Raw genomic sequence first — 21152 nt, forward strand, 5'->3', positions numbered from 1 at the left:
AGGCGGAGACCATCTACCGCCATTCATATAATAATTGTACACTACTGCTCACTGTAAGGTTTGAAACCGTGGACGAGGTGAAAAGTTAATTACATAGTCGCTAAATGCTGGGAGAGGCCAACCCCTTTTACTGATGGACAAGGCTAAGTCTCCACCCCTCGTTAAGATTGCTCTTCCTTTCTTTCATGTAGGATTCCTAAGCCACACTGGGAATGAATTTGTGCTATGTAGTAACTACGGTTTTATAGGAGCTCATGTACCAACATACACTATGACATCAGGCTGGAGAGACAAAAGCTGCAGATAGTTCAATAAAGATGTGGCACAGTATTATGTTCTTTACTTGACCAAAAGATTGGATGTGTAAGAAAAGTACCCATAGATCTGCTCTCAACACCTGCCCAGGACAAAGCGTGAGATGACAAGTCTGGCTGGCTGCTAGATTTGCTGTACTGACACAGTGGGTGGGTCTTTGCTCTCTTCTTCTCTAGAAATGCAGCAGGTAAGAATGCGGAAGAATGAACGCACACGCAACCGCATGCGCTGCAGTCGTGTGGGCGCAGGAATAGAAGGTAGGGCTGCACTCTGGAGGTGATCCCCAGGAGGGTGGACGTAGCGCACATGGTAGGTTTTCATGGTCTCTGCCCGCTCCTGGGAATCTGGAGGGGCCATGGTGTGAGACAGCGGGGGCAGGGAGTGATTCCTTGGCCCCGGGGCAGTAAGGGTATCTGGAGTCCTGTCCTCTCTCAGAGCCTTCAAATGTTTCTTGGTGCTGCTGAAGGGTGCCCAATGCTTTATTGTTCCTGGGTGCTCAGGCTGACTTTGCAAGGAGCTGGCCGGGAGTTGGCTGGTACTGGAGAGTAGCGCTTGTTGATGTGGCAATGGCTTGGACACAACAGCAGCCTGGTACAAGCTGCTATAGTGTTCATCGTCGGTGTCACTTCTGCTTCCAAGATCTGCATCACTCGCATGTAGAATTTGAACCATTGGAAGGGCCTGCTGGGCAATCAGGGCTGAAGGTGAAAGAAAACATGTGTTAGCTAGAAGACTACAAGATTGCTTGAACACAGACTGTGTTCTAGATTAATGCACTGCCTGCCCCTTTGTACACAAAAGACCTTCTCCTGTAGGAATTCAATGAATGTGGAGAGGGCCGGGGAGGGAAGGGCTTGCATTCCTACAATAATGACAAGTTAATTTGCTTGTTCCAACTGGGGTAGGGAAATCTGATAATTGGAGACTTGATCCTGCCTTGAGAGGGTTTTGGCACAGTTGCATTTAATTTGGAAACTAGAACATGTGTGTGACCAATACAAACTGTCCCTTCAGAGAAAGTCAAATCTGTGCATTTGAGACTAGCCTTTTCAGATGCACAATGACCTCCTTTCGAGGGATGGGGATATCTGGGAACATAGAGGTTGGGTACTCAAAGGGCACATTGTCCATTTTATTTGGATTATAGCAATCTGAAAATTAGATACCAGTTCCTTTGTGTTTACACTACTCGCATGCATATGGTAATCTGAGCACTAGTGAGTGATTTGGCACACACCATTCGCCTGTACATGTTCTCCTGCTACCAGATGCATGGGACAGCACACACATATACAGACGCCAGCACATTTTTCCTCACTAGACACAGTCTAAAGGTTAAGGGACACACTGATGGTATAAGTGGCCCTCCCCTTCCCCAATTTCTGCAACCTCCTACCACACTCTTCCAGACCTTGTCCCCTCTGCAAACCGCTCAAGGTATCTTATTACATCATGGCAGAGAGAAAGGTATGGGGTAGGTGGGTCATCTGAACGAAGAGGGACACCAACTACCGGTAGTATAGTCACTATGGTTTGTAACGTGTACTTATTGTTACGTTCTATCACCTTTCCTGCAGATTCATTAGATAATTGCCCAGAATCCTTGGAAGAAGCGAGGAAGCAAAAACTGACAGCTTTCAGTCAAGTAGGTTTCTAAGTATACCCTGACTGAATTCCTTAAAACCTCTAGAGCTCAGGCCCAAAGCATAATTCCTACTTATGGCCTGTGACGTTGCCCATGTTGCTGACTTACCAAGGCTTGAAAACGCACAAATCATTGGAATACTATGGAGGTTTTGTTGTCCCTGATGGTGTGGGCGTGCATCCCAGAGATGGGAGTAAGGGACCTCACTGATTAGCACTGAAGCTGTATGACGCCACCGAGCGAGCAATTCAAGAGTGTGTTGTTGCTTACCCTAAGTCATAAAATGTCAATGCTTCCATGCCCCTGTGCAGTGTGCATATGAAGCATTCTGCAGCCAAAGCCAGACTAGGAAGGATGGAATAACTTAAACCGTGTCCTAGTTGTCAACAAATAAGATATTTAATGCTAAAGTTGGCAGCCTTGAACTAATACAATGAAATACAATATTTCCCAAACAGGAACTGCCATTGTCTAGTCACTATACCTATATAGAATAGAAACCGTTGAGGACATTTAATTCTCAGACATGTAGTAATTACCTCGAGTGGTTTCCTAATACAATATTTAAACAGCAAATAAATACTGAATACAACAAACATCACGGAAGAAACTTGAGTAAAAATGTATTGAAATTAGGGATTTGTGAAGAGAGGAACATTTAGAATTGAGACATGCAGATAAAGCTTGAGCTCTAGACATACAAGATACATCGCTTTAGAAAGCAGAATGCTTAAGGTAATTGGAAGATCACAACACGTAGCTGTGACTCAAGGCTTGAAAATGCAAATATTTGGGGGAATAATTTAATAAATGGATATCAACATCAAATAATATCTTAATCGGTATCAAAAACATAGAGAACAAAATATATCTAAAACATAGTATTGCAGAGTCTATTCTTATAAAGATAGTATAACTGGTACCATTGGGTTGGGGTCTCTGGGGCAAGAGGCAGACAGAGCGGTTTGGGGGTGTCCCACCATAAATATTTGAATACAATTAAATATATACATATAGTCTAATTGAAAAACATTAAGATACATATCATTAATAACATAGCATAGCACATGTTGTTTAACTATCATGTTTTGCTGGAAAAGTCCATAAGATGACACAGCGTCACAGATAAACAATATGTAGATTTAAGATGAAAATAAAAATAAATCATAATTAAGAGGGTGGCCGTGAAGGAAAGGCGAGGTTAAAGTAGGTGAAAAACCTTTTTCGTTATTTTTTTGAGCAAAATTAAATATTACTTATTGAAAAGGTGCTTTGCAGCGTTGTAACCTATACCAATGTGACTCAATAACATCCCCAAATTTCGGACTTTGCGGGGGTGTCTGGGTAATAAATTCTGGGGCGATGTGCGCAAATCATACCTCTGCGGATTCCCACCGGTGTCCTCTTTTCGGAAATGCATGGGGCCCCCTGTTTTCCTTGGTGGCTTGGACACCCGAGGCCCATATCTGTATGTTGTGCCGGTCGGCAGAATGGCTGAGATTCCCCTCTGCAAACAGACTGGGGGTTGCTTGCGTTTTCGGCTTGCCCCTTGCCAGCCAGGTAGGTGCACCCACGCATGTGAGGTACCATTTTCATCGGGACACCTGTGGGAACGCGGGACGGTAGGCCATGTGTTGTTGGGGGCGTGTTTCGATGGGTGCGTCGAGCGAAATGTGCGGAAAAAGCGTTTTTTTCCCCACATTTCGGACTTTGCAGGGGTGTCTGGGTAAAAAAATCTGGGGCGATGTGCGCAAATCACACCTCTGCAGATTCCCACGGGTGTCCTCTTTTTGGAAATGCATGGGGTTCCCTGTTTTCCTCGGTGGCTTGGACACCCGAGGCCCATATCTGTACGTTGTGCCGGTTGGCAGAATGTCTGTGATTTCCCTCTGAAAACAGACTTGGGGTTACTTGTGTTTTAGGCTTTCCCCTTGGCGGCCAGCTAGGTGCACCCACGCATGTGAGGTACCGTTTTCATCGGGACACCTGTGGGAATGCGGGACGGTAGGCCATGTGTTGTTGGGGGCGTGTTTCGATGGGTGCGTTGAGCGAAATGTGCGGAAAAAGTGTTTTTTTCCCCACATTTTGGACTTTGCAGGGGTGTCTGGGTAAAAAAATCTGGGGCGATGTGCGCAAATCACACCTCTGCGGATTCCCACGGGTGTCCTCTTTTCGGAAATGCATGGGGTTCCCTGTTTTCCTCGGTGGCTTGGACACCCGAGGCCCATATCTGTACATTGTGCCGGTCGGCAGAATGTCTGAGATTTCCCTCTGAAAACAGACTTGGGGTTACTTGTGTTTTAGGCTTTCCCCTTGGCGGCCAGGTATGTGCACCCACTTATGTGAGGTGCCGTTTTCATCGGGACACCTGTGGGAACGCGTGAGGGTAGGCCATGTGTTGTTGGGGGCGTGTTTCGATGGGTGCGTCGAGCGAGATGTGCGGAAAAAGCGTTTTTTCCCCACATTTCGGACTTTGCAGGGGTGTCTGGGTAAAAAAATCTGGGGCGATGTGCGCAAATCACACCTCTGCCGATTCCCACGGGTGTCCTCTTTTCGGAAATGCATGGGGTTCCCTGTTTTCCTCGGTGGCTTGGACACCCGAGGCCCATATCTGTACATTGTGCCGGTCGGCAGAATGTCTGAGATTTCCCTCTGAAAACAGACTTGGGGTTACTTGTGTTTTAGGCTTTCCCCTTGGCGGCCAGGTAGGTGCACCCACACATGTGAGGTACCGTTTTCATCGGGACACCTGTGGGAATGCGTGACGGTAGGCCATGTGTTGTTGGGGGCGTGTTTCGATGGGTGAGCCGAGCGAAATGTGCGGAAATTGCGTATTTTTTCCCACATTTCGGACTTTGCAGGGGTGTCTGAGTAATAAATTCTGGGGCAATTTGGGCATATCATACCTCTGCGGATTCCCACCGGTGTCCTCTTTTCGGAAATGCATGGGGTTCCCTGTTTTCCTTGGTGGCTTGGACACCCGAGGCCCATATCTGTATGATGTGAGAGTGTGACATTTCCGGTGTGAAAACAGACTTGGGGTTACTTGTGTTTTAGGCTTTCCCCTTGGCGGCCAGGTAGGTGCACCCACACATGTGAGGTACCGTTTTCATCGGGACACCTGTGGGAACGCGTGACGGTAGGCCATGTGTTGTTGGGGGCGTGTTTCGATGGGTGAGCCGAGCGAAATGTGCGGAAATTGCGTATTCTTTCCCACATTTCGGACTTTGCGGGGGTGTCTGGGTAATAAAATCTGGGGCAATTTGGGCATATCATACCTCTGCGGATTCCCACAGGTGTCCTCTTTTCGGAAATGCATGGGGTTCCCTGTTTTCCTCGGTGGCTTGGACACCCGAGGCCCATATCTGTACGTTGTGCCGGTCGGCAGAATGTCTGAGATTTCCCTCTGAAAACAGACTTGGGGTTACTTGTGTTTTAGGCTTTCCCCTTGGCGGCCAGCTAGGTGCACCCACGCATGTGAGGTACCGTTTTCATCGGGACACCTGTGGGAATGCGGGACGGTAGGCCATGTGTTGTTGGGGGCGTGTTTCGATGGGTGCGTCGAGCGAAATGTGCGGAAAAAGTGTTTTTTTCCCCACATTTCGGACTTTGCAGGGGTGTCTGGGTAAAAAAATCTGGGGCGATGTGCGCAAATCACACCTCTGCGGATTCCCACGGGTGTCCTCTTTTCGGAAATGCATGGGGTTCCCTGTTTTCCTCGGTGGCTTGGACACCCGAGGCCCATATCTGTACATTGTGCCGGTTGGCAGAATGTCTGAGATTTCCCTCTGAAAACAGACTTGGGGTTACTTGTGTTTTAGGCTTTCCCCTTGGCGGCCAGGTAGGTGCACCCACACATGTGAGGTACCGTTTTCATCGGGACACCTGTGGGAACGCGTGATGGTAGGCCATGTGTTGTGTTTGTGTGGTTTTCATAACGTTTTGACCCATTTGCTGGAGCCCTTTGTCTCACAACCCTTTCTTTTCCCAAATGTGACCTACATTTAGTCGCTGCTTTAGCCACCATACACTTTTGTTGTAACCTGCACAAGTCACCTACCCTTGAAAAGGTCTGCCTGTGCTCTTTCAAAAAATGTATGGCTGCCGTTCCTCACCACATTGGTTTTCCCAATTTGCACATGCTAAGTGCGTCTGGTCAGGCCGTGAGCGTAAAACTCCTGTGTACCATGGCTCAGTGTTTGGCTTGTGGTATTACTTGTTTTGTACAAACACTACAAAAATGGTATGCTCTCCTAACTGCAAGAGTCGGGGGAATGTAGCGGAGCATTGCTTTTCTCAAAATTCATCGAAGCCATTACCGTACCAAGCCAACCATGTCTAACACATACCTTTTTTTTTTCAGTCATTTTCCCGCTTTTCCCCCATTCGATGGCAGTTTCCCCTACCTAGTTGTTGCCTGACCTATGCAAATCACCCCTTCCTAAACTTGGAATTTTGTCTACTTTTCAGAAATATATGCCTTTCTGTCCTCCAATTTGGCTTTCCTGCCCTTTTCTTCCATTCCGTCCATGCATGTCCAATTGGCAAAATGGCAAAAATCGCTTACCTCTCACAAAACGGTTGATAACCCCATCAATATAATTTTTTTCCATTTCCACTCAACCTGTTCCTGAAAGCCAACACATTGGGGAACTCAGCACAGCAAACCATTTGTTCCTAGCTCTTACAAGGAAAAAACCACAGGCTTCTTTGTACATCATTTTATTGGCATTTTTTGAAAAAACCCAAAATTTTCGCACATTTTCCTTATTTTCTCTCACCCCCTACAGCAACGTGGGATTCCTGGGTGGCGTTACGACCGCCTACATGTGGGAAAAAAAGGAGCCAAATTTGGCCGAGATATCTCATGTAACGAAAAAGTTACAAGCCATTGAATGGCCACATACCAAAATCACCAAAAAAGGCTCTGGCACTGGGGAGAAATACCCATGGCACTTAAAGGGTTAACTATCATGTTTTGCTGGAAAAGTCCACTAGATGACACAGCGTCACAGATAAACAATATGTAGATTTAAGATGAAAATAAAAATAAATCATAATTAAGAGGGTGGCCGTGAAGGAAAGGCGAGGTTAAAGTAGGTGAAAAACCTTATTCGTTATTTTTTTTGAGCAAAATTAAATATTACTTATTGAAAAGGTGCTTTGCAGCGTTGTAACCTATACCAATGTGACTCAATAACATCCCCAAATGCATGTGCTATACACACTTTCATACATGTCATGAACAGAGACACATTTAGAATATTTATTTTGGCAAACATTAGAAATAATTGTATAAAATACAAATAGATTCTTCATATTATGGATGTAGGAATGTTCTACACGTCAACCCTTCATGAGGATGTGATGGAAGCAGTAGACTAGACACTCCTCACTCTTCAAAGGATCCAAAATAATACATCCTTTCTATTGCAATTGATAAACTTTGGATTGTAGTACAGTTTTTCCACTTTGATTACAGAAGCTATTTACCACTAACAGGCACCACTATGGGGACAACTATTGCATCAATATCTTCCATGGTCCAAGCCAACATCTTCATGTATGAATTTGAACATCATGCTATACTTAATACATAGAAATGGAAGAAGCAGTCAGTATTTTGGTAAATATTAGTGTCAATTTCTTTAGCCTCTACAATGGTCCTAGAGATATTACATATGTTCCAGATGAAAATGAATCAAACGCAAGAGAATAAAATGTTCATCGGAACTGAGAGATCCAGGGCTACATATTTTAGTTGTGGAATTGAAGATTTTAAATGACAAATGTGATACTAACATACATATGGACGGTGTGCAGTCATAACATCGGAAAAAAGTCTATTTATATGGTTAAATGCTGTCAAGCAATGTCAGTACATTTCATTGTCTAGAGTAATAACATGTTGCCCAATGATGTGGTATCAATCGATAATTTCCTAAGAATACATTCCATTCATTTTCTTTATTTAAACCAACTTTTGTTGCGTTAAAATGAAATATGAATGTAGCCTCCCCGCTTTCTTTCTGAGGTAGCTTGTAAATACCTAAATATCTCAAATCTTTGTGTTTCTGAAAAATATGCTCTTGTTTCCAATGTGCTCCCAATGGGAACCTTTCATCTCTCATTCTGATTGTTCTGCTGAGATTTTCAGTTATTCGTTCTCTTTTATTTCTTAATGTGCTCCCATCTATAGTGTGTGACGAACACAAATAATCACGTACACAAAGGTACTGTTACAGTCAATTGGCGAGTTTGTATTTTGTTTTTACATAAATCCATATTCCTTTACATTGTTCAATGCTTGCACACTATTGTTGCAAGTACCATATTTATAAAACGCAAACCTGTCTGGGGGGAGCCGCACACTTTGTATTAGTGTTTGAAAGTGTAAATGCCTAGGGGATAACCTGTCCTTCAAAGTACTAACTCTAGTTAATGTTAACTACAGGAGATTTGGATCATGCTCGTCTTAGTCTGTGTCCAGCAAGAGAAGTTCCCAATGTTTGTTGAGCCACTTATATATTAAGTTGCTGTTGGAAAGTTTTAAACCTGATCTGTCTGTCTGTCTTGTTTGTTGGTCTATTTTTGGACAGTAGCAATTTGAATCTTGTTTTGTCTTTTGCCTTCTATTTGCGAGTTTGTAATAACATTTTCTTTATACCCTCTTCCTCTAAATCTCTCGGTAATTAAATATGTTTCGCAATCTAAATCTTTGCTCATGCTACAGTTTATTTGTTCCCTCATAAATTCACCTGTGGGTATATTATTGATCACATTCCTTTTGTAACAACGTTTACTTATGTAAAATGCAGTTGCATCCTGTAAGTTTCCTGTATGTTTTTGTTTCCAAATTGTGATTATATTTAAAAATGGTTAGATCCAAAAACATAATACTGGTCTTACTAGAAGTCCTAGTATTTTTAATATCCATTAATTGTTGTTTAATATTCCTGCACTTCAATCTCATTGCCTTTCCAGATTAACAAAATATTATCTATGAATCGCATGCACATCACAATATTTGTGTTTTTTATGGCAAGAGATCAGCCTGGTATCTTTGTGCACATACAAATGCTTGACTTGGTTCGCAACAATATTACTTTCTATTTAATGTTTCACTATATAAACAACACACAGAAGTGGAAATGGGAGCACACTGTTCTCAGTTTCTAGTTACTCTCTTCATGGGATTTGTAGAACAAACGCACAATGCAATAGAACAAAACACAAATATCGTGATGTGGATGAGATTCATAGACAACATTTTGTTAATCTGGAAAGGTGATGGAATTGATGTACAGGACTATTGTAAGTATTTAAACAACAATTAATTTGATATTAAATATACTATTACTTGAAGTAGGACCAGGATTATGCTTTTGGATCAAAAAATGTTCAAGTATAATGACAAGCTAGAAATAAAACCTACAGGAAACCTACAGAAGGAAACAGCATTTACATAGTAAAAGTTGCCACAAACAGAACGTGACCAATGATATAGCCATGATGGAAATCCCTATGATAAACATAGGGTTTATACCAATGGATTCATAATGCTAATGGTTATATCACAACTGATTTTAGGTGACATATGATCGTACCAGATGCCTAGCAACTTGCCCAATTGCAAGGCCTGGTAACAGATAATGTGAGGAGGCATTGAGAGGATAGCTCAGGGGCAACGTGCTCGCCTTGGAAGCAAGATGACACGAAGCACCACAGGTTCAATCCCTAGGTCCGCGCTTATAAACCTCTGGGTATTAAGCGCGTTATAAATCACCTATCATTGTAATTTGCTTCCTTGTACACATCGAGGCACTCATGTATTAATCAATGCCGAACACCCTTTTGTTCGTACCGCACACAGCACTGCACTCCTGGTGTGTATGGGGCAGTCTTCATTACAGCTGCATATTGTTATTAAACATTGCGTACGCATGACGATAATTACGTCATTACATAGCTTGATTACATCACAACGTGTTTCTTTTTATAATGTGGATATCACAGAACACCTTGTTTACTACATCGTACTAGAGGGAAACGCTGCCCGTACTAATCAAGTAAGGGATTTCCCTTATTACATGTCAACTAAGGGACTAGATGGCAATTGGAATCTGCTCTCCCCTACCCCCAGGTGCTTAATTTACATTTTCCGGCTTGTTGCAGATTAAACACAGCCGGCATAGCGGTGAGGCAAACAAATTAAGACCCCTTTACAGCAAGTTCTTGGTAGATCTATGCACGCAGTAAGTGGGAAACATATACAGCTCCTTGGTTATGATGCATTGAGGTGAACTGCCTTTATAATCGAGTACGTTCATATATCTTTGTAGCTCCAAGGCGTTGGGATTTTTTAACAAGAAATATGCATTTGAATTCAACATCACTATTTGAGTGGTGTATGTCCTATTCGGTAAAGTGTCTTCCGCTTTTGTTTGGTTTGATACAATTAAGTAGTCCGAGACGCTGCCGCCCAGGATCTCACTGCTGTGGTTACGATTTTGATAGAAGTAATTGGCCACTTGGCCATGAGGGCAGATGGTAAGTATAAACTAAATGAACAACACTACCATGGGAGTACACTACTGTTGCAATTTATATATGTTATATTGATTGTATGCATGAACAAGAAAGGAAATACAATAGTTCTGACAAATCTATAGCCAGTCAAATATGGCCACCTGCATTGGACAGGTAAAGTTGAGGAAGCTGGAACAACAGACACATGACTAGGAACATGGTGACTCCCAGAAAATGCAGAAATAAAAAAAGCCCTTTGTTACATGTTTGTAAATTTCGCCTGAAGAAGTCCCTGAGTTATGGATGGAACACGTGGCGCAATTTGGAGCGTCCTTCGGACCACTCAACAATTCATATGTCCATGCTGGCTGATACATTTTTTTATGTAAATTGAAGATTTATTTTAACATAAAGTTAATGTTGTTGCACGAAATATTGGACCGAGTGCTCTTTCAATTAAGTTTGGATGGGGATGTTTGCCGTAGGACTTAACGTCAACATCTGAGGCTTAATTAACAGTTGTTGCAAAGATCTATATATATATTTATATTTATTATGCTTGTCATTTGGAATTTGTTTTCAATAAATATGTGAATACAAAAAAAATCTCAGACGGATCAGCATAAGAGATGAAAGGTTCCCATTTGGCCCACATTTTTGTGGCACATTGGAAACAAGAGCACAATGGTCCGAACCATGATGATTTGAGATATGCAGTTATTTACAAGTTACCTCAGAAAGAAAGAGAGGGGACAGAGAGAATGCTCTCAGAAAGCAAGAAGCCAAATTAATATTTCATTTTAACTCAACAAGCGTTGGTTTAAATAATGAAAAGGAATTGAATGTATTCTTAGGAAATTGATTGATATCAAATCAAGGGGCACATATAATTCTGCTATGTAATTGCTGTAGACAATGAAATGTACTTGCATTGCCTGCCATGCAGTTACCATATACATAGAACTGATTCTCAACAAGATATAATGCTACAGCATTAAACATATGTATAAGCTAGTAAATATGGCTGGAATATTAATGAATAGACATGTGAGAGATGACACAGAGAAAATCGCTAATTGCTACAGACAAGGTTCCAAGTAAATTCAAACCATTATATTGAGCTAGGAAGAATGTCTTGTTCAGAATTCAAATTGATAATTTTCATAGTTTAGGAATACACAACAGAGATCTTGATCTATATCATCAAACACAGAGAAGACCCGGGACGCTAACCATAATGTTGATGTAATGCCCATGCTAATTATGTAATAAATCATTTGAATGCTTATTTTGACTTTCATTATTAATATAATACCTCAGAGAGAATATTAGGGATAAAGTTCATGTAATTTTAAGAACGTACAATTGGGATTTAATAAATGTCACAACAAATATTCAAAGATAGCAGAATTATTGAAAAGGCATTGTAGTCCTTCATTGACCCCAATTAATGGGGAGGTACAAAGTCCTTCCTTGACCACAATTGTTGGGGAAAGACTTTAAAGGCAATCCAAGATGGCACCTTTGCGATTCAGAACCCCACAATGCACGCTGCAACCATACTGCTGATCATTAACTGAATGCTGCAGGTAAGCTTCAATAAATAGCACTCTTAGATGATAAATATTCAAACTTCCCAATCAATGTTACTTATCCAAATCTTGAATTAAACAAGAGGTATATTATTAATATGCTTCCTTACCAGGATAAAATACACTGCCAGCTAAACCTTATATTGAATTACATTGAAGTTACAAATGCGTGAAGGATTACATCAGAGTCTCAGTATATTAAGTGAGACTTTTTTTTTATCCAAATCAAATTAACAAAAATACTTTGAGCAAATTGAAAATCTAATTAAACATGATGGAAAATCAAATCATCCATTAATAAACAACTCGTACATAAAAGGTACTTCCTGAGATTCCTAGTCAACAAAAATTAAATTTGTATATTTTTTCAGATACCAAACTGATACCAGAGAAAGGTTTGTCCTAACAATTCACCATTAATATTATAATATTATCAAGATCATACAACTTGCAAAGAAAGATACAGTAAGAGTAATTATTTATATGAAAGCTGACAAACTAAGCAATGGCAGATAAGGTATAATGTAAGTAACCTCTTTTAACTACAGCCATTGAAGAAGCACACAAGGCGGAGCAAAAATGTAGTGGTTAAACCCTCATGAGTGGAAGAAATTCTATAGAATAGGTTATTTGAACCATGTTCGTTCTCAGTAGAGGGTCTCACACGCTCTTGATAAATTTATAAAACTTGGGGTATCACCCTAAGTAACCTGGGGTAATCCAGACATGGAACCCTTGCTCATCGTGCCTTAGAGAGTGCCTGGGGTTGCTGATGCTACTCTTGTCAGAGGAGAATTGTCTATTATTTCGGTGCTGGACTGCCTTTGTGGGTGAGCCCAGGCTGAAATGCAAATAGATATTTCTCCTCTCAAAAGGGACAATGAGCTAAAACGTGGTTGTAGACCCTCCTGAGTGGAAGAAATTCTGTAGAACAGGTTATTTGAACCATGTTCATTCTCAGTAGAGGGGCTCCTGCAACTCTTGATAAAATTGATACCAGAGAAAGGATTGCCCTAACAAGTCAATATTATCAAGATCTTACAACTTTCAAAGTAAGATACAGTAAGAGTCATTATTTATATGAAAGCTGACAAACCAAGCAACGTCAGATAAATTATATTAGTACCAGGCGGGTGCGTGTTTTGAACCTCCTAGCCAATGAGGAGGCTCAGAACTGGGGCTTTACCACATGCTAAAGTTCCAGCTCGGAGCTTCCTCGTAGCTGGAGGCCGCCATCTTCCCCCGCCGGGCAAAGGTAAGTGTGCACTCCCCAGCAACCCCCTTTTCCACATCTCCTCTACTCTCCCCTCCTTCCCCCAACCCACTTACCTGGCCCTGCTATGACCCTCGCTTGCACTGGGAATATTAGTGTTCCCGGAATGTCACCAACCCGGCAATGGCTAGCATGGAGAGGGAGAAGGTACTACGAGTATGTCCCTTCTCCTTGATCCATGGCGGGCATAATTTTGTTTAGTATTTTATAAGTTAAGAAACTGCAAGCAATGTGCTGGGGGTACTAATAGCAATATTACCTTCGCAGGAGGTGCATTACCAGGGCAGGCAATGCCCTGGACTACAGTTAAAAGCTCTCGCTTAGCTCAGGCTTCTAACTGGCCCAGGGCAGAACCTGGCCCGCTAATGCCCCCCTACTTAGTTAATATTGGTTAAATATAAGTAATTTCTTGTAACAGCCCTTGAAGAAGCATGCAATCGGAAGGACACATTTCTGCCAAGTGTGAAATTAGTGTTGAGCATTGGGTTTTGGGCATTAGGTCTTTAACTAATATCATCAGAATTTGTAATTGAATTATCTTGTGTGCCATGTAACCATTGGGATTTGAACCCCAAACTAATATAAAACTGCTTATTTGTTAAGAGGACACAAAAGTGGTTTGTATATTTAGACCTAATGTTGGGATGTGTGTTGGAAATACAATTTTCATTTAAAAAGACAATTGTTTGAATTTTGATTTATTCTTGTGCTAACCACTACATATATGCTATTTGCACTGGAATGCAATTGTCTTTAATCAATGAAAATTTAATAGTTCAAGAAATTAAAACCATTAACCTCAAGATGGAACAACAACTATAGCAGATCAGAGATAATAAACTCAGCAGAAATACAGCTGAGGACAACAATGACACAAATGTAAGTGACTTGAATACAGCGGTTAGAGAAATACAAAGACTTCCCGCCTAGTTGTACGACCAGGAAAACAGGGTGAGGGGCAACAATCTGGATCTTATTGGCCTGCTGGAAGGTTCTCTTAAAAGCACTCCACACAATAACTTATGTTGGTGATATAGTAATAGAAAGTATGCACCAAGCCTTGCTTCAAAGCCTCGAAAAGCAGTGCGCAATAATAATTTGAATATTGAACTACCAAATGAAGGTTTATAACACTCGTATTAGCAACGCCTCTTCTCACTCTAAAGAGCTCTTCTCCATTCTTAAAGAGCTGGAAAACCCAATCCATGTTACGACTCCTGCCAACTCCAGCAAGGAATGGTAAACTACCATCCAAAACGCGTTAGCCTCTAAAATTTAACTACTACAAAATATAATTCTCACTAAGAGATAAACATCAGCTGAAAAAAATGCTTTGAATACCAATCTTAACAAAACTAAGGAAATATTGAACCTGCGATTCCAATTTACCCCAGTGACCCTACACATTGTGGTAGACACCATCTGTAAACTAAAAGCCTCAATTGTAAGGGGGATAACTTCCCAGCCCACGTAGTCAAACTTTGCGCCACCCCCCTCCTGACTCCTATCATCACCAACTTTGTGAATGCCTCATTCAACACTAACACTGTTCCGGCAAGCATAAAAGAAGTGTGGGTGACCCCACTACTAAAAAAAAAAAACAACAACTCTTGATGCAACAATACCCACTAACTACCGACCAATAACTATGGTATTGTTCTTGCTTAAAATTATTGATAACATAGCTTACAAACAAATTCAAGCTTATCTTGAACAAAATCAGCTCCTTGGAGCTAGACAATCTGGATTCAGGCCCAATCACAGCACAGAAACAGCTCTCCTGGATCTGAAAATCCAGATAGATACCATTAGAGACTCTGGCAAACTCTGTATACTACTGCTGTTAGATTTATCTTCAGCATTTGACTTAGTGGACCATGATAAACTATGCGCCACTCTTGCCAATGATTTTTGCTTCTCCAAAGATGCCACACTCTGTGTGAAATCCTTTCTAGCTGAATGCACGTCTAGAGTAAGCATTGGTAAAGAGGCTGCAGATCCCATACCAGTCTCTATTATTGTACCTCAAGGATCCTGTCTCTCGCCCACGTCATACAACACATACACTAAGCTCCTCTTCTCTGCCCTGGATGCTATGGGTGTCACCTACACCAACTTCGCAGAGGACACCCAGATCCTCATCCAGCTCTCAGGGGACTATGCCCAGGACACAATGACCATCAACAAGATCTATGCAATAATCCAAAATTGGATGGCTCTGAATAGCCTCTGCCTCAATGATGAGAAAACAGAGATTCTCAACGTGGGCTCCCAAGCTAAAATCCGCACCCTCCATCCAAATTATGCATCTATCATCATTGATGGTTCTCTGATCCCAGTATCCAAACAGGTCAAAACACTAGAAGTTTACTTAGATACCAATCTAATAATGACTAGATATGCCCTTTCATAATCCACATCCTACATGTCTAAATTGATTGCTCTGAGTCGCCAGTACCTCACACCTACAAACTGCATCACCCTAGCCAGAGCCTTAATATTATCTAAATTGGACTACTGTAATGTACTCCTATTAGGGACTTCCAACTCCAACCTAGGGAAACTACAATTAATGCAACAACAAAAAAAAGCGCTACGAGTGCCTTTAGGAATCAAAAAGTCAGACCATATCTCTAATATAAGGAGGGAGACTCATTGGTTACCCATCAAGGCTAGAATCATCTTTAAATCACTTTGTGTTACCCACAAATGCCTTACCAACAAAGCTCCCATCTACTTAAATAATGTAATAAGTAAAAAAGATTCAAACAGAACGCTCAGATCCAACAACAAATCGTTCCTTGCGGTCCCCCGCTTCAAAAGTTCCAGAGCAGGAGGCAGCAGCTTCCAAGTCATGGCTCCGAAACTCTAGAACAAGCTTCCACTTAACATAAAAAATGAAGACTCCTTCCTTTGCTTCAAAAAAGCACTAAAAACCTTTAACCCCACATATCTTAAAATAGCCACCTGCCCAGCCAGATGCCTCCCTAGTGTGACTATTTACCAGAATCTGTATATAATGAATGTGACATTGGAATGTTTAACCTATGTACGTATCTTTTGTACAAGTGCCTTCCTGGAGGTAATTGACTACTGTTGAATTTTTTTCTGTAACATGACTGCAACAACGCCGTGATATCTAAGGGTTTGGGTATTTAATAAATGCAATAAATAAATTGTCACCATTATGCTTCCCTTCATGTTCTTTACTGAGGCAAAATTGGCTGGCACAACTCTGCATTTCTTCAACAACGTTTCATGTGAAGATCTAAAGCAGAGGCACGAATTCAATAACGTTTTGAGTGATTCTTCTTCCTAGTGTTACTTGAACTATCCAGATAACTTTTTCTTACAGCATCAACAGACCCAGCACAGCTTCGAGAATCCTGAGACGGCTGTTGCCTACAACAAAGAAAATGATGAGCTGTTCTCAGCAAATGATGGGCCAGGCAAATAATCACCCCTAGGGCCTGTCATCACAACCTAACTCAGCCAACCCAAAGTGGGGAGACATTGCATCATTCCTTACTGAATGCTTCAGGAAAAGGAGAGATTGGAGGCCCTCACCAAACCAGGCAAAGTTCATTCAGAAAAAACTCATTACCACGGCATTGCAAGTATGTGGCAGTCAACAGTTGTTTTGGATAGACTAAATCAAAGTTTTTGGATGACCATCAACACTTGGCTTTGGGTACAGGGAGAGATGTGAAATCTATGGGAGTGGATGTGTTATGTGAGAATCACGCGTAGGTGCATACTATCTAAAACGTTCAATCACTTTGCTTTTTTGAAGAGGTGAAAGTATAGAATAAAACTGATGCATGGTTCTGGGATTAGGGTATTAAGGTTTTACTGGGAAGCTGTAGGGTCATTTCCCCAAGTCGTTACCCTCCGAAAAACACCCCCATAGTGCACTGCACAAGGTTACATATTTTGAACCCTTGAGAAAGGGAACTTATTTATGGAGTGATTGTAACTGGACCCTGGCTCTGTCCTCCTTACTGGTGAGAATGGGTGTCCGGTCAAAGGGTCGACTACAAAGGGTCGAATGGTCAAAGGATCAACACCAAAGGACCGAAAAACAAAAGGATAGAATATTTTTTTTTATTAATTTTTTTTGGGGGGGGGCGCTTTTGTTTAAGGAAAAAGTGGTTTTTACCACAAAAAACAGGGGTAGGGGGAGGGACCCCCCCAAAAAATGTTTTAAAAAAATATGTTTTCGATCCTTTTGTTTTCGGTCCTTTGGTGTCGATCCTTTGACCTATAACCGTGAGAATGATGTCGCTGGCGATGAATGAAGATAAACTGAGTTGCAGACAGTTGGTTGCCAGCGCTGCTTAGGGTTGTCCAGCTATATATTACTTCTTCCCTTTGTTTATTGTTTTGCAGGGTCCAGGGTGGTAATTACTGACACGTGGTCCTCTTTCCGGAACGACAAGGCACATAAACACACCAAGAAGTGGTTTGTAAAATAGAGTTGACCCCCACACATTTCGACTAATGGCAGAATTGCCAGTGATTTTTGGGAATTTGAAAGGTGATATGAGTAATAGCAAACAACATCGGATGAACATATCAGGGGATTCAAAGTGGGTTGCACGTTCCTTTAAGAGACTCACGACAAGCTTGCAAATCATACAAACCGGTTACCAAAATGGATCAGCAAATGTTATTCCTCCTCATTAAAAAGTTCAAAAATCAGTTGGGTGAGTGGGTCTCATTGTCCTGCTGAGTAAGGGCTTGTTCTGTGGGCAACGCCATCACATCCCCTATATAGTCCCAATCCTCCACTCTGTCCATATAATGGTTTGCAGCTAGGCCTGAATTTGCCGGGAAACTTACTGAGAGTTTTACAACAATCATAACATCTTCTGCACTGTCATGGTTGAGCCCGGTGGCCTCTGAGGTAGCCTGATAAGGCAACCTGGCTGTTGGGGATAGGCAGACACCATCTATGGTGGGTGTAGCCCGAGTTAAATTCTACTTTCTGACATGATAATAGAAATATGATTTGTCACAGGGGGGGAGGGGCTACACATTTATTAAAGTTAATTGGTAAACGCCTATAAAATAAGGTAAAACTCAAGAGTGAGGTTCTATGGTCACAAAATATCAGGTTGAGGTAGAAATGAATCTGTGAATAACCCATTCTAGAAGGGCCTTGTGCCCATTACCTTGTCTAAACACTAACATTCCTGTGTTTTCACACTCCGGCCAATGTCCAAAAAAGTCATTCACAGTTACATACAGTTGATGGGGCCTGAGCACAGATTTTCATCCTTTTTTTGGGGTCTGGCTTTCCAAGGAGGTGCTGTCTTGGCTTACCTTCATCTTTGCTTTGGCCTGGCATCACCTCCCAACAAATAGATTGCATTGGCGGTCAGCGTACCCCTCATGTCCTTAGAGGTTCTTTTTTGGGAAGGTTCTAGAGTTTCCCTTCTTATCCCAGGGGTCTCTCCTGGCAAACTGTCTCTTTCTGGCACAGAGATTAGGTGGTGTTCCTCCTATGTACTTGAGGGTAGTATTTTCTCTTAAGATAAGTCTCTTTGCATGGGTCAGTGACCTTGCAGCTACCACCGAGGGTAGACGTGTCTCTATGTGGCATCACTCTCAGCTTGTAGTCTTGTGGAATATAGCACACTGCCCGCCTCACACTTCTTTGGGAATAGAGCATCTGGCTTCCTTCTCTTTCTGTGGGGGTAGAGTCCCCAACACTAAATAGCGTCTTTACTGTCACTATCTGTCTGGCTCTTGGCAGTCTCTGGGCCCAGATTCTCAGCAAGCAGGTCTCCTGCACTCACCTGGACGCCTAGACCTGTCCTCTTTGACTCTAGAGTGCAGTCACTTCTCTCTCTCTCTCTCTCTCTCCCTCTCCCTCTCTTTCTCTTCCTCTCTTTCTCGTTCTCTCTCTCTTCTTCTCTCTTCCTCTCTCTCCCCCCCTCCCGTCTGACCTGGCTAACAGAGTGTCTGACTCATTGGTGGTACCTCTTCACTTCACATTATTTTGCCACTCTCATTCTACAACACATTCCTAGCCCTACAGTGATTCGTGGGTCGGTTCCCTCCTCAATTTCCTGTGCCATGGTTGGCTCTTGATCCCAGATTTCATCTTCTCCCCATGTGTGTGAATCCTCACCCTCCTTATCTCCAGGTGTGGGGTGTATTCTAATAGGATGGATCAGTTGTAACCCATAGACACCACATTAGTGTCAGGCTAGAGGATCATGGCCACTTCCTGAATTGGCATTTTGCCGGCCGTGTCCTCAGATATTTAGCCCCCTCACCTACCACCTACTACCTGTCAGTGTTCGGCTGCTGAGTGCAAATAACCGTTAACTGGATTTTCCTCTGTGATGAATCTGATGTTGTCATCACTCCTTTCCAGAGGTATCCTCCCCTCATGTGACCAGAGGATGGCAGCTGCTACCTGATCCTGACCATGGGGGTGGCTATGTGAGGGAGGATCACATGAGGGGAGGTGACCCTCAGGGGGAGACACGGGCATCATCAGATGAGACATGATATCCCCCTTTACCTTTTAGGGATATCCCCTCCATTCCTCATTCCTTGATGGGATACTGTGATAATCTCCTTCAACAACCCAAAAGGCCTGCTCACAGGATCCTTCAATATTCTGTAGCAAACAGAATGACGACGACTGAAATGAGAAAGATGACTGCCCAAATGAAGATTACTAGGCTGAACCAGAAGGAGCAGTCTAGTGTTTGGAGGAAGCTGATTGGCTACAAGTAACTCCCTACTAGAAGCAGGAGTTCAAAGATGGAACAGCTAAGAGCAATGGAGAGATCCGACCGGCAAGTCACTGACGGAGAAGCCAAGCTGTCAGATGGACAGGCGAGCAAGAAGACGTGGGAGAACAATGGAGAAGACTTCCCAGCATGGGCTGGGAATTCAGGAGGTGGCGCGCGAGGCAGAGAAGCGGCATGAAGAAAGAGGGAGGCGGCGTCTGGATGGGAGACGCTTTCCCGCTGGCAAGAGAAACATTGAAGCGGGATGCGAGGCAAAGGAGGAGCTTTGCACCGGCAAGAGAAGTCGGAGAGATGTGCAGAGCGCCACAAGTCAAAGAGAGGCACCGCCCGAAGCAGTGGGTAGAGAGAGCAGAAGCTGGAAAGGACCCTGGTGGGGCCGGAGAAGCCAAGGGGGCCATCTATAACCGGTGAGCCCACAGTGGAAGGTCGGGGCCCTGGGATGGAGTTAGAGAAGGTGTAGCATGGCACATCTTATGCTACACTGACATGGAATCCACTGAGATTCTGGAAGGAGAATGTGGAGGTAGAATGCGGACACAGAGAGAAGACAGTTGGAGAGACTGAAGCAGCTCCCTTCAGAGACTCCTTCCATATCCCCTTCATTTATGTATTTATATATAAGTTACTTAAAGATATTAATAAATATCTGATTATCATCACAACTAAAGTCTGTCCCATCATTACTGCTATAGATACTACTGCAATTGGCGACGAGGAAATTAGACGTCCAATCACCTGAGAAAATGGGCAAGTGAACTGGGGCTACAGCTACAGGTGAGCTTAAACCATACTCTACATTCATATGGTAGAGTTGAGCAAGTTTGTTTGCAGAGCGTACATCGATTTAACTAAACGAATTCACAATTGCAGTTAAGACGCACTATTGCCTCGCGCTCTGCATTGCTGTGTTGGCTGCAACGCGCGCCTGTCCCTCGCGCTGTACATTGGAAGCATAAGGGTGCGTGAATTGTCGCCGCTCGAGAGCATCTCTGTGTTTGATTCCAGCGCGCAATCTCCTCGCGCTTCGT

At 42.6% G+C, this 21152-nt stretch overlaps 1 protein-coding gene across 1 annotated transcript in view; it reads right to left on the reverse strand.

The window, feature by feature from the left end:
• Positions 1–316: 316 nt before the first annotated feature.
• The window catches only part of LOC138580756 (rab11 family-interacting protein 1-like), a 502615-nt gene continuing 481779 nt past the window's right edge, over positions 317–21152 (reverse strand). The window contains exon 5 of the mRNA XM_069651545.1: positions 317–1013. Coding sequence (XP_069507646.1) covers positions 439–1013 — 575 coding nt within the window. The 3' untranslated portion in view covers positions 317–438. The remainder of the gene's footprint in view (positions 1014–21152) is intronic.

Source organism: Ambystoma mexicanum, chromosome 3p, assembly GCF_040938575.1.
Source record: "Ambystoma mexicanum isolate Mex_15411 chromosome 3p, UKY_AmexF1_1, whole genome shotgun sequence".
Lineage (NCBI taxonomy): Eukaryota > Metazoa > Chordata > Amphibia > Caudata > Ambystomatidae > Ambystoma > Ambystoma mexicanum.